Source organism: Grampus griseus, assembly GCF_964374135.1.
Source record: "Grampus griseus genome assembly, chromosome: 7".
Lineage (NCBI taxonomy): Eukaryota > Metazoa > Chordata > Mammalia > Artiodactyla > Delphinidae > Grampus > Grampus griseus.
The window spans coordinates 88,499,223-88,513,871 of NC_139001.1; the positions used below are offsets into that span (position 1 = coordinate 88,499,223).

General features: G+C 33.6%; 1 protein-coding gene across 1 annotated transcript in view; it reads left to right on the forward strand.

The window, feature by feature from the left end:
• Positions 1–14,649, forward strand: part of LRP1B (LDL receptor related protein 1B) — a gene marked incomplete at its 3' end in the record, with an annotated part of 1,802,496 nt that overhangs the window by 1,154,475 nt on the left and 633,372 nt on the right. The window contains exon 23 of the mRNA XM_082657914.1: positions 4,598–4,843. Coding sequence (XP_082514040.1) covers positions 4,598–4,843 — 246 coding nt within the window. The remainder of the gene's footprint in view (positions 1–4,597; positions 4,844–14,649) is intronic.

Sequence of the window (14,649 nt, forward strand, 5' to 3'; positions counted from 1 at the left end):
GAAGATTTATAGCATGATAAGAACAATAATGGGATGACTTGAGGCTGTGAGAAAATGACTTTAGGAAATGATGAACCTGCCTGATTGGAAATAGGAAAGACAACTACATTTAAGCCTAAAGTTATCATATATTGATCTGAATTGAGCATTAATAGCATACTGAGTGATATAAAAAAGACTATTATTCTTTTTAAAATTTATGTAATAAAACATCCTTTCTTCCAAATAGTCTGTGATTCTGTAAAACAACCTTGAAACAGTAAATGCAACAGTCTTCATTCAGTGATGCTATCATTTAAACAAACAGAAACCCTAAAATTAAATCCAAAAAATTACAACTAAAGGATGACAGACTTTATTTATACAGTTTATCTGTATTCACTTCTTTTTCTCCCAGCCTGTTCTCCCTGGTGGAGTAGTTCGGTGGATGGAAAGATCTCTTACATTACCATGTATGAGAATTGCTCATGAAGTTTGTAAGAGCAATTCTAAAAGAAGGAAACTGTCAACAGTCTTAAAATTGAAAGTGTATAATTATAGAAAAAAATGAGATTTTGACAAGTTTGAATTCTATTCTTCAATTACTTCAATTAAGTCACCTAGGCAGGTGGTTAATTTCTGGAATTGTCAGTTTCCTTATAAAAAAAAATGGAGATGATATCTATTAGGAAGTCATGGTAATAATACTTAATGCACTACAGTTCTTGAAATAAATTAGTGCTTTTCCATCTTTTCTTCACCCTTTGGGTTAAATGAAGTAAATAAAAGGTGGAGAAGAGAAAATACAGTCATTAAGAAAAATGAAGAGAATCATAAGAAAATGCAGCCTTATTTTCCTATTCTCTGCTCCCTAAATTGGGAAAATAAAAGAGAAAAGGGGATTTCTTCTGAATTCATTTCTCTGTCTACTTCAAGATTGAAAATCAGTTCTTGCTTATCAAGCTACTGTACTCATTGGCTAAGAAGTCTTGCTCAAAGATTTTAAATGATTACAGGGAGTGGAAAAGGTCACAGTAAAGCTAGGTGTGGAAGTACCAGAGGAGATAAAAAGACATTTTTGTACTGATTGCAGCACTGTGGCATATTGAACTCACATACTCTGTCCTTTATCAGGTGAAGTTGAGGGAGAATTAGAACAATGAAAAACAAAAACAATCACTGGTCAAGGAATTGACTGCATTGCAGAAGGCTCTTCTTTCCTCTGAAAAGGTGCTTTTATGTGCACCTTTGTAGTGTCAGTTTGTAGATGGTCGGCAATATTGGTTCCTGTAGGGAAATGACACTTTGGTCTCTTGTTTTCAAATCCTTTTCCAACCAATACTAGGTTAGGCCCTGTCCAGCCAGGCGGGGATGTTGGTTTGAGTGCTGCAGCAATGGGCATAATGAATCATTTACCTGGTGGACATGAAAGATATACCAAGTGAATTAACTTTAAATAATTGGCATGAATTGACTTGTAGCTAAAGAGTGGATTTTAGAGAAAGATACCCAAAGTTGAAAGGGTTTTTTAAACCATTTGCTATAGATGGTGAAAATGTAGGGTTTGCCCTCTTCATGTCAACTCCTTCCAAATAGTTGTATCTAAAATAGCTGTTTTTTATCCCCCTACTCTCCGTTGAAACAAAAACGGGGATTGATTCATATCCTCTTCCTCAATACATGTAAAATATATGAAAATTACTTGTAATCTGTAGACAGTATTTGGGAGGTGTCTTGAGATGTAAACATCCATCGTTTGGGTAGTGAGGTTGTTTGTTTTCTCCAAATAAATCTGGTCTATAAAATTTTAAGAAAAGAGAGAGCTCAAGAAGATAAGTTGAATCCTGGTGGAGAGATTATTTTTTCAGGGGGAATTTTAAGTGATTTAAAGAGGAAAGACATATGCACTTAAGAAAGAAATAAGAAGAGATTTCAATCATTCAAGAAGGGAGTTAACTGTTGATTTTTGTTATAAGGGTATGTCAAAGATAAAACTGGATACTAGTTAAAGTGATATTTACTCCGTAATAACTATTGCAATAGGGAAGAGTATCCAATATTAATTGAAATCAGCTTCACCAAAACAAAAGATGAGAAGCTTTTTAAAGGCTGGAATGTGCTATGGGAAAGGCACTAAGGGGTGTTAATGGGGCATTGGCCCATGTGACTAGGCCATCTGGGTTTGTTAATTGGTGCTCATCCCAGAGAAGAGACAAACTTCTCATATCTTTATGACTGGAGGCAGTGGTACAAGTCAGAGCAAGGTACCCACAGGGTTGGGAGTAAGGGTGAGAGAGTTATCTCCTTAAATGTTTGCATTTCAAAAAGATGACTTTCAGATCCTGGGGTTGGGAGGAACAGTTCTGAGTGGTAGATGATTGACATCTCAAAGGTACAGAGAAAGGATTTATCTTGCAAGCTTTCTAAAGTAACTGCTCTGAGATGGGGCTCAGGGCCCTATCTTCCTATCATCAGGTTTGAGGGAAAACAATAGTAGATTTCTGCAGCATCATGGAGTCATAGAGCTTTCTCAGGAAGATACTTTAAGGAGGGCTGAGGTCATTTTAGGGATGCTGCCATGAGCTGTTAAAAACTGTGCTAGTGTTTGTCTAAGTCTCTTATTGGCTTGGGGAGAGGGGTTTGGGGAGAGGATTAGACAATGAAATTGTGCTGAGAGTCTGCAGTTTTATCAGCCAAGACTGAGGGTTCAGAGATGCTTGACTAAAGCTTGGTCAATGAGAGAGTCTTTGTCGGGTAGCAAAAAATTTAAAAAGAAGCTGCAGGATTTAATGATAGGTTTAGGGTTAAGGGAAAATTGACAAGGGGCTAGCCATACAAATATTGCCATTAAATTTATATATTAAGTTGTAGAGTTTCAACGTGAATTTTGTTTATCCTTAAATCTAGGATTTAATTCCACAGGTAGTGTCAGAAAGAGACATTTGAATGCTGAGAGAACAGTCGTACTTGAAATAAGCTAAAAGCATTGTAACAATTTTTTTCACCCGCTGTGTATGATGACATTTCTTTACAGTAATTCTCTTGAAAAAGAATGTCAATGGAACAAAATGGGGCAAAGATTTTGAAACGTCTGCTGTTTTGAAATGATTATGATTACAGGTGACCAAACATATTTGAAGGAACCAAGAAATGAATCTATGTTTTTTTCTTCTAAAATAATGCCAAACTTGAATTCTTAGAGAAAACAGTTAATGTAATCATTTTTCTTTTCTTATTACTGTAACTTCTTTTATGGTGACAAATGTGAAGAATAGTTGACCCATACAGAAGTTTAAAATGTGTAGAGAATATTTTTGAAAGTCTTACATTCCAGTCCAATTTTTTGAGCTGGATGAATTTCCATAGAGAACAGGAAATATTCGAGGTATATAAGTAATTATTATTGCAATTCGCCAATCATTGAACAACATTCCTTTTCAGTATGTCTCAAAACACACCTAACTGAACAATCTTTGACAACTACTCAAACATATTTTTAACGTAGAGAAAGACAACGCTTCTTTTGGCCTTATTACTATGCACCTAATAGTATATAATAATAGGTAATATCATGGTTGCGAAAACAATTATTTGCTATTTTTGTCAAGGGCGTAAATATGACATCTTGAAATTTCCCAGTTGGACAAATACTAGCTCAATTTAGGGGCAGTTGTGTGCTTTTGGATGATTTTGTTAAATTTTGTTATTCAACAAATATTTTTAACTGCTTACTCTATGCTAGTCACTATGCTAGCTGTGGGATATACATGGTAAACAGAATGAATATTTTGCATACCCTCATGGATCCTACAATCTTGTGATGAAATAGAATGATAAATAAATATATCTAATGTGTGATTATAAACTATAAGTGCCCTGAAAGAGAAGTTCTCTTTCTTTATACAAGTCTACTTGCTGATTATTTCAGCCAAAATGCCAGATCAAGTATTTTTGTGTATTATTTATTATGTTTCCATAGCCTCATTGAATTAATAATAATAACCAATATATGAAGTACAATGTATAATTTACCTAATTTAAAAATAAATATCTAAGAAAATAAAAGTAAATAAATAAATATCTGTAGCCAGTAAAGGACAAACTAATCCATTCTGGATTATTATTATAAATCACACTATAGGTGTAGAAAAAGATATATAGATATAATACATACATGTGTGTGTGTATGCCTGTTTATTTATAAACACTGAGATAAGTCAGATTTTCAGATCACCAGTGTATGTGAGTCCCTTTTGGAAGCCCTCAAAAACTGATTTTGCATAACTGCTAAAAGGCTCAGCATAATCTTTCCAGTAATAATGGAAACATTGAACTCACTTTACTTCTATGGAGTAAAACAAAGTGTACTCCAAAGATTTATAGAAATGAAAATCTTCCATTCCCAATTTCTGTCATATAGAACTCTATTTGGTCATTAGATGAATTCTTTCATCATTTCTACCCCAACTTCTGGGACAAAAATCTAAAGAGTGCTTTCTCCATTCATTTATAATATCCTTTCTCTAATTCCAGCCTTAGAGAATTGAGTTCAGTGATTAGTATTTAATTGAGCAAAACAATTGATGATGCCCTATAATCTGTTCCTCTCCTTTTATAGATGAATGTTCACTGAACAATGGAGGCTGTAGCAACCACTGTTCTGTTGTTCCTGGAAGAGGAATTGTCTGTTCTTGCCCTGAAGGACTTCAACTCAGCAGAGACAATAAAACATGTGAAATTGTAGATTATTGCAGCAACCATCTGAAGTGCAGTCAAGTGTGTGAGCAACACAAGCACACAGTCAAGTGCTCATGTTATGAAGGGTGGAAGCTGGATGTGGATGGTGAAAGTTGCACAAGTGTCAGTAAGTAGATGTGTGTTTTGCTATATTTAAGAATAGCAAGTGATATGTGTGTTGTGTATCTTGCTATATTTAAGAATAGATATTGATAAAAAATGCAAAAACACCTCAGAAAATCAATAATGGGTACAACTAATTTTAGAAAAGGCATTTAAGTATAATGTGTCATATTAGACCTACTTCAAAATCTTCTGGACAGAAAATATTACAATAATCCTTTACCATTACAGTCCATCTGATTATCTTTTCCTTAAGTAACTGTTTTTGTCATCTTCCTCCCTAGGCGCTTATTTTTGTATGCTCCAAAGCATTTACTTTTATTTCTCTTTGAATGTTTAGAACCCTCCAAAGACTGGCCCTGTCCCACACTTCCAACTGTATTTCTACTACTCTTGAAAACAACTCCTTGCTCTGGCTGTGTTCATCTTCTGATTGCCCATTTAAGACATTCTGCTGATTCTCTAGATCATATTCCACAGTAGGAAAAGCAAACAAAGGCTATGGAATCTGAAATTTGAACTCTAATCCTATAAATGGCATTCATTATGTATGTGGCTGCAGGCAGGTTACCTAAAACTCCTTGAGCCTTAGTTTTCTCATCTTTCAAATATCAATTCCCATTACAACAACATGCTGTAAGAATAACATGAAGCACTTTTTGCTGTGCCCTATACCCATTAGGTGCTTAATGAATGGTGGCTTCCCACTGTCTTCTCCAGATTCTTAATTTGAGTCACAGGACACTTACAGGTCCATGGATAGAATTGAAGGGGTCCATGAAGTTTGTTAGGGAAAATTTTACACCTTTATTTTCTTTAATCTCTCACTGAAGGTTAACATTTCTTTCAGCTGTGAATGTATACCACAGACCAGTTCTTAGCAGCAACTATGACTGTGTTTCCAATAGAAGTGATAGGCATATTCATATCACGTTAAAGTTGTTGCTAATATCGCAAAATATCACTTATGTTCAGGCTTTGAAAACCACTGCTACTTCAGTAATGGGAGTCATTAGACCCACTGCTCAATCTTGTTATTGAATGCATTAATTTTAAAAAGTACATATATTACTCCATCAAAAATTGTTTTTTTTGAATTTTGATAATTGTATTTGAATATATTTGATACTTTTTTTTTTTTTTTTTACTTTTTTCTTACTGTTTTTGTAGTCTTTAAAAATTTCTGATTAGGAGTACCCAGGCTTCATCAGGCTCCTAAGAACCCATACATCATAAACTTTTTTCATTTTGTTTCTTCTGCTTATATTGTACTTTCCCTCTTTGTCTCTAAAAATCCTGGATATTTTTTAAAACCTACTAGGTCAAATCTTTCTTCTTTAATATAGAGTCTTCTTCCAAATATTCTTACTCTCCACTTATTTCTCCTTTCTATATCTAGAATTTGTCCAAGAAAATATGTGGTCACCTTTTTAATTTGCTTTTTTAATTTCTATCTTCTTCCTTTGCTCTTTACTTCTCCAATAAAGTAATAAGCATCTTGAAGTCAGAAATCAAGTTATAGATTTTTCTCTTGTGTTTTACATAGTATCCAATAAAATAATATGCAATTAAAAACATGATTTTTTTCAGGGAATGTTAAATTATTTTCTTATTTTATTTCAAATGTTGTCTTGTAGTTGTGTTTTCCTAGCTGTTAAAATTTGAGTCCTAGAGGCATAAGTTTCACAAACATTTATCTAACTCTTTCTCCTTCAAAATTCTTGCACAATGTAATTGGCATGAGAAGCTGAAAAAAAATAGCAGTTTGTTGTAATAAAAATAGCCATTTCATATACATGTTTGGAGTAGGAAAATGATAGATCAAACTTTGACCTCAGATATATTTATAATCATGTTTTACATGAGAATTGGCTCTAGGTCTGGTTTTTGGATACAGATGACAAAATGATTGACTTATTATAGTGGCTTTGTACTCTGTGAAATCAATCACAACTCAAGCTGAATATTAGAACAATTCAACATTTGAATATAATTTACCAGGTGCAAAGATAATTCTTCTAATGGAATTGACCCCTTCTACCCTCAGCTTAGAAAGAAACTCTAATAGTACCATATCATTTCTCACTGTTAAGATTGCTGTATTTCACACCTGGCTTTGTTTATAATTTGACAGAGAAGCAAAAGTATATTTTACCTTTTAAAGTTAGTACAGAGCTTTTCTTACATGGAAACTTTAACCTGCTGGTAATTTATCCCTTCCTCAACATACAGTGTATTAAATACCATTTTTAGCATTTATATTGTTACAGATAATAGAGGTTTTGTTAGGTATTAAAACTTATTTTTGATTAAACCAATTTTCATACATAAAACAAATTTATTCTGTGTTTTATTCATATCATTTCTTTTTGAAAAACCTACAGCAGATTCATAATTCAATAAAAATGAATTGACTATTGATTATTGGACTTTAAAAGTAAAATTTCTTTTTTCTTGTTCTTTTGTTCTTTTTCCCCATCATTCTTAAGCTGAGTGCTTCCTTTTAAAATGTGTTCTCTTTATTGAATGCAATATCTGTGCTTATTCTTCTTGACATTTTAAAAATAAAAAATAATAGTACTCTTTATGCCACAAATTAGAAGCATGACTCGCCCATTTTTTTCCTCCTGAATTTTCCTCTGTAGTTGTCTCATATTCTCTTATTTCTTTCTAATCATCCCTTCCTAAATTCTTTACACTCTGCCATTTGCTGAATTGCTGAGATTACTCTATTTTCTCTAAGTTAACTTTTAACATCTTATTAGTTAACTATAATTATTTTCAAAATACTATTTTTATAATCTTTTTTTTTATTTTATAAAAATAAATCTCACTTCTCTTGGGTACCTGGATACTTTATTTTATCAGTGCCTTACATGTTCCCTCTTTAATACATAATTTATTAATCACCTTTCTCTGAAGTATTTTCTTTTTACTTATGAAAACCCAGACTATTGCTACTGACTGCATTTCTTTTCTATCTCTGGTTTCTTTGCTGTTTGGTAGTAGCCTACTTACAAATTTGCAGCATATTTCTAGTAACATTGGAAAGAACATTGTAGCATCTCCCTTTTATTTTCTTTTAGCCTGAATTAGGTTAGATTTACCCACCAATGTATTTCTTTGTTCTTAATCGCTTGTTTTTTAAAAGATTTTTCTATAAATGTATTTATTTTAAAACATATCTTTTTAAAGAAAGAGATCATGGATGTAAATACAAAACTGCGTAAACATAATGATCACCTAGCAGTACACTGTGTCCATCACCCAAACTTTTTTTATTTTTTGGAGCCCCATTTACTTTATATTTTTGTATTGAGTTATAGTTGATTTGGAGCTCCATTTACTCCATTTTTTATTTATTTAAACAAATTTTTTTATTGCACCCAAACTTTAATTCTAAAAAAAAAGCATCTGTGCCACAGCACAGTCCAGGCAGTTGTAATGATCATGGCAGTCTTCTTTCCAGCCTATTTTTTATCATCCTCTTGTTTCTCCAGTTTGTGAGAAGTAAAATATCAAAAAGTTGAAGGAATATAATATTTTTATTGAAAATGGAGAGGGTAACCCAGATCTGGAAGATGAGAATTGATGAAAAGAGCTCAGACATATAGTAAAGAATAAAGTGATGTTAAGCAGATGGGCTACCTTGGGGAATAATGGAAGATAAAGGTGAAGAGATCAGGGCAGTGAAGCTGTGGTGGTTTACAATCTGGCCATCCATTCCTTTATTTATCTTAATAAAGTGAGAGTTTTACATATCAGTCTCCATTCATGATTTTAAAAGTAACTATTCATTATTTATGAAAAGAACCTCATATCCTCAGCCTGACATTAAGGGCTTTCTTCATTTTTGTTCATTTAATCTCTCCAATCTGATGTTTCATTGTCTTCCACTGTGGGTTTCCACTCCATGCACATTATTTATGGTTTTGTCATGAGTAATGATAATAAATGCATCATGGCCAAGAATGTAAAGTACTTTCACGTATATGACTTCATTTTACCTCCTTCATGTACGCTGCTCATTGCCATCTATGACTTTTCAGTATGACAGTATTTTCTACATTCTCTCTGGAAATCTGAATCCTATACTCTATTCAAAACTCCCACCTCTGAATCATTTCTTTTTTTCCTTTCTGGTTTTTCTTTCTATTTTTATTTTTATTTATTTTTTATTGAAGTGTAGTTGATTTACAATGTTGTGTTAGTTTCAGGTGCACAACCAAGTGATTCGGTTTTATATATGTATATATATGCCTTTCAGATTTGTTTCCCTTATAAGTTATTACAAAATATTAAGTATAGTTCACTGTGGTTATCTGTTTTATACAATAGTAGGTCCTTGTTGGTTATCTATTTTCTATATGGTAGTGTGTATATGTTAATCCCAAATTCCATATAAATAATTTCTTAAATTTAATTATAATATTACTGATAGCTACCATTTATCAAGCATCTAAAATGTCATAGGTAATTTATTTATAACTCACAAGAAGCCAATTAGATATTATTAATTCTCTGATTTTATACCTATGGAAACTGAGACACAGAAGGTTACTTCATTTGCCCAGAGCCTTGTGGTAAAGAGATGTTAGAGAAGAGCTTTTGCGCTTCATTCCTCCTGACTCCAAAGCAAGAGCTTTTACAAGCCATTCCAAAGATCCAGGCCATCTCTATGTACTGTGTGCTCTCAGATTCCCACGATGCCTTTGAACAGTCTCTTTTATAAGCTTATTTCTGTCCCTTAGACCTGTGCTTTTTTCAGAGTGGAGGTTGAATCAAATTATTTTATAGTTCTTTTGAAATACATGAAAATTGTGAAATATATGAAATTTTGGTAACATTTCTCCAGAAAAAGTCTTATTTTTACCTATTTTCATATATTATTAAAGTATATATCTCACTCTATCTTTTTATTTTATATATTCTTAATTATTTCCTACTTTCATTCCTTCTATTGTTAATTTGTACATATATTGTATATGTATATGTATATCTACCTGTATATGTATTGGTCCTGCCATAGGTTTATCTATACTTTATTAATCTTTCAAACAAATGACTTTGGGTTTTTTTGATAATCTATTTTTCTCTATCTTATCAGTTGCTGTAGTTATTTTTTCTAATTTCTTTGCGTTAATTCTTTTTATATTTTCTGAATTATTGAGTTTAAGTAAGATGTTAATTTTTAATGGATGAATTCTCAACTTTATTTAACTAGCACAAATACACAGAGAAGGAAAACATTAAATTGTCAGAATGTTACATTGTTTTTCCTTATATAGATGGAAAAGTTTTCAGAGCTGAGGATAGTTATATAGATTATCTGAATGAGGTAAAAAAAAATATGATTTTTAGTTAACAGTGAACTAAAAATAGTATATGTACAGTTTTTTACTCTTTATAAATTTCCACACTTATTACCATATTTCTTTTTTCTTATAACAGATACATTGAGGTATACACTTCAGTGGTTTATAGTATATTTAGAGAGCGATACAACCATTACCGCTATCTAATATTATTATATTTTAATCACCCTCTCAACAAACCCCACAGGCATTAAAAGTCACTCCCCATCAACCCCTACCCCAGGCCTGACAACCACTAATTTATTTTCTGTCTCTATAGATTTACCTATTCTGGACATTTTATAAAAATGGAATCGTAGAGTATGTGGTCTTTTCTGACTGACTTCTTTCACTTGTCATAATGTTTTCAATGTTCAACCATGTTTTAGCATACATCAGTACTTTATTTCCTTTTATTGTAGAATAAAAATCTCTTGTATTGATATACCACATTTTGTTTATCCATTTATCAGTTGATGGACATTTGGATTGTTTCCAATTTTTGCTTATTATGAGTAATTCTGCTGTGAATATTTATGTACAAGTTTTTGTGTGGACATGCATTTCATTTCTCTTGGGTGAAAACTAAGAATGGAATTGCTGGGTCATATGGTGACTCAATATTTAACGTTTTCAGAAACTGCCAAACTGTTTTCCAGAGTGGCTACTTCATTTTAAAACCCCATCAGCAATGCACGAGGGCTTCAGTTTCTACACAATCAATTTCCATCAGTTTTTACTGTCCATCTTTTTTTTATTATAGTCATCCTAGCAGGTGCAAAGTGGTATCTCACTGTGCTTGACTTTTTTCCCTTATGACTAACAACGTTGAGCATCTTTTCTTGTGCTTATTGGTCATTTGTGTATCTTCCTGGACAACATGCCTGTTCAAGACCTTTGTCCAGTTTTAAACTGGGTTATTTATCTTTTTAGTTTTGAGTCATAATTGTCCTTTACATATTCTAGATACAAGTCCCTAATCAGATATGTGCTTTGGAAATAATTTGCCCCTTTTTTTGTAGGTTGTTTTTTCACCTTTTCACTTTCTTGATGTCCTTTGAAGCTCAAAAGTTCTTTTTTTTTTGGGATGAAGTTCACTTGTTATTTTTCTTTTGTTGCTTGTGTTTTACTGTCATAGCTGAGAAACCATTGCCTAATCTAAGGTCATTAAGATATACTCCTATGTATTCTTCTAATAGTTGTACAGTTTTAGCTCTTACATTTAGGTCTACACTACGTTTTGAGTTAATTTTTATATATGATGTGAAGTTTGATCTTCTTTCTTTTGCATGTGGAAATCCAGCACAATTTCATTTTTTCTTTTTTTTTTTTTTTGCGGTACGCGGGCCTCTCACTGTTGTGGCCTCTCCCATTGCGGAGCACAGGCTCCGGACGCACAGGCTCAGCGGCCATGGCTCACGGGCCTAGCCACTCTGCGGCATGTGGGATCTTCCCAGACTGGGACACGAACCCGTGTCCCCTGCATCGGCAGGTGGACTCTCAACCACTGTGCCACCAGGGAAGCCCCAGCACAATTTCTTGAAAACACTCTTCTTTCCCCATTGAACAATTCCCTGGAGATTGGGCTTTTGGGGGAGCTCCAAAACCCATCTATCCCCTCTGGTGGTTTCTGGGCTGTCTGTGTCCAAGGCTGCCACAAAGCTGGGGAAAGGGAGACATGATTGGTGCATGTTTGTTTTTTTATATTAATTTATTTTTTAATATTTCTTTTATATTGGAGCATAGTTGATTAACAGTATTGTGTTAGTTTCAGGTGTATAGCAAAGTGATTCAGTTATACATACACATGTTTCTATTCTTTGTCAAGTTCTTTTCCCATTTAGGTTATTTTACAGAATATTGAGCAGAGTTCCCTGTGCTATACAGTAGGTCCTTGTTGGTTATGTATTTTAAATATAGCAATGTGTATAGGTCAATCCCAACCTCCCAGTCAATCCCTTCCCCCCCCAGCCCTTACCCTCTGGTAATTATAAGTTCATTCTCTAAGTCTGTGTGTCTGTTTCTGTTTTGTAAATAAGTTCATTTGTATCATTTTTTTTTTAGATTCTGCATGTAAACATATCATATGTTTGTCTTTGTCTGACTTATTTCACTTAGTATGATAATCTCCAGGTCCATCCATGTTGCTGCAAATAGCAGTATTTCATTCTTTTTTTTTTTAAATAAATTTATTTTATTTATTTATTTTTGGCTGCGTTGGGTCTTCGTTGCTGCGTGGGGGCTTTCTCTGGTTGCAGTGAGCGGGGTCTACTCTTTGTTGCAATGTGTGGGCTTCTCAGTGCGGTGGCTTCTCTTGTTGCGGAGCACGGGTTCTAGGCGCGTGGGCTTCAGTAGTTGTGGCGCACAGGCTCAGTAGTTGTTGTTCACGGGCTCTAGAGCACAGGCTCAATAGTTGTGGCGTGTGGACTTAGTTGCTCCGCTGCATGTGGGATCTTCTCAGACCAGGGCTCGAACCCGTGTACCCTTCATTGCCAGGCGGATTCTTAACCACTGTGCCACCAGGGAAGGCCTATCTCATTCTTTTTAATGGCTGAGTAACTGGGATTGATGCATGTTAAAATGCTACGAAGTTTGCTGTTCTCAATGATATTCAGCATTTTTTCTTAATAAACACTCACTGGATTGTTACTAGAATTTGGTTAATTTCTAGAGTTTAGAAGAAAGATAATTTTGACCATTTTGCTGGTATTCTCATTGTTTTTATAGAGGAGAAAATTTTTGGAAGTCCTTACTCCACCATTTAGAGATTATTCTCTATATCATTAATTTTTAATTGTCTCATGGTTTTTAATCTACACATTTGATGCCATAATATCTCTATTTCGAATTCCCTATTTGAGGTCCTGTTAGTCAAGAACTTGTTTAGTAATTATTTTTAGTTTAAAGCATATGAGGAGCTTAGCAGTCTTTATTGTTGATTTTTAGTTTCATTTCATTGTGCTCAGAGCATGTGTTCATTATTAGTTTGATTCTTTGCTATCTCTTGAGACTTACTTTGTGGACTAGAACATGATCATTTTGTTAAATGTTTCATGTGTACTTAGAGAGAATATGCCTTCTATTTTGATGGCACCAATTTCTATATATTTCCTGTGTGTTGAGTTTTGTGTTTATTTTGTGGTTCTCATTATATTTGTTATAATTTTTTCTATCAGTTTGAATGGGTTAAGGTTGAAACTCACACAGTATAATCATGGATTTATTAATTTCTCCATTTAATTATGTCAAGTTTTGCTTTATATATTTTTTAATCTATTATCGGGCATATACTATTTTTGTTTGTTTTTTGCGGTACGCGGGCCTCTCACTATTGTGGCCTCTCCCATTGCGGAACACAGGCTCCAGATGCGCAGGCTCAGCGGCCATGGCTCGTGGGCCCAGCTGCTCCGCGGCATGTGGGATCCTCCCGGAACAGGGCACGAACCCGTGTCCCCTGCATTGGCAGGCGGACTCTCAACCACTGCGCCATCAGGGAAGCCCTGGGCATATACTATTTTAAGAGTTATATTTTATCTGTCAAACTGTTCATATTATCATATAATAGTGAGCCTTTTTATTTCTATGAAAGCTGTTTGCTTTGAAGTTTCTTTTGGCTAATATTAATGTTAATTTATTAATAAGGCAATTAATATTTTATGACTATTCACAAATAAAATTTTAGAACAAACACATCACCAAAATTATTTATTTAAAAAATCAAGACAGCTAGACCTATACAGTTTTCGTGATGGCCTTTTATTGTTAGCAGAGGCAAGAGTAGAATCCAGCTCTTCTATTATAAAATTTCTTTCTACTCAGTTGTAACAGAGAAGGCAATAATTTTTGGTTCAAGAGAATATACTTTCTCAAATAGGGCATGAAAGTAAGAGCAATAAATGATCTCTTAAATATGAATTCTCCTGAAGGGAAAGCATGTTTTACAGTATTTGTTATGCTGAATTACCATGCTCAGCATATATGTCATGCCCAAACAATTCTTGTTTTATTTATGAGTATTTCTTAGAAGGTGATATGAAATTTCTTCTATTATTAGTTTAAAATTTCATTCAGAAAACTAATTAATTTATATAGGAAATATATGCAAATGCTAAAAAAAAATGAACCTATGCAGAATAAAGTAAAACTTAGTTTTCTTCCCACTCCTGAACTCATCACCAGTTCCCATGGCAGAAGTAACAGCATTCCTTCATTAATCTTTTAAGACGTACTCTGTGATTTACCATCACATAGGTCTAGAAAAATCTTTTATTTTTTAACTTAAATGGTAGCATATCATGCACACGGTTCACATCTTGCTGTTTTCAACTTACAAAATATTGGAAGTTATTCCACATCAGCACATGCATATTAATCACATTCATTTATGTGGCCTTATAATATTACACTCTGTGACTATCATACGTTATTTATGCAGCCATCTACTGAGGAATATTAA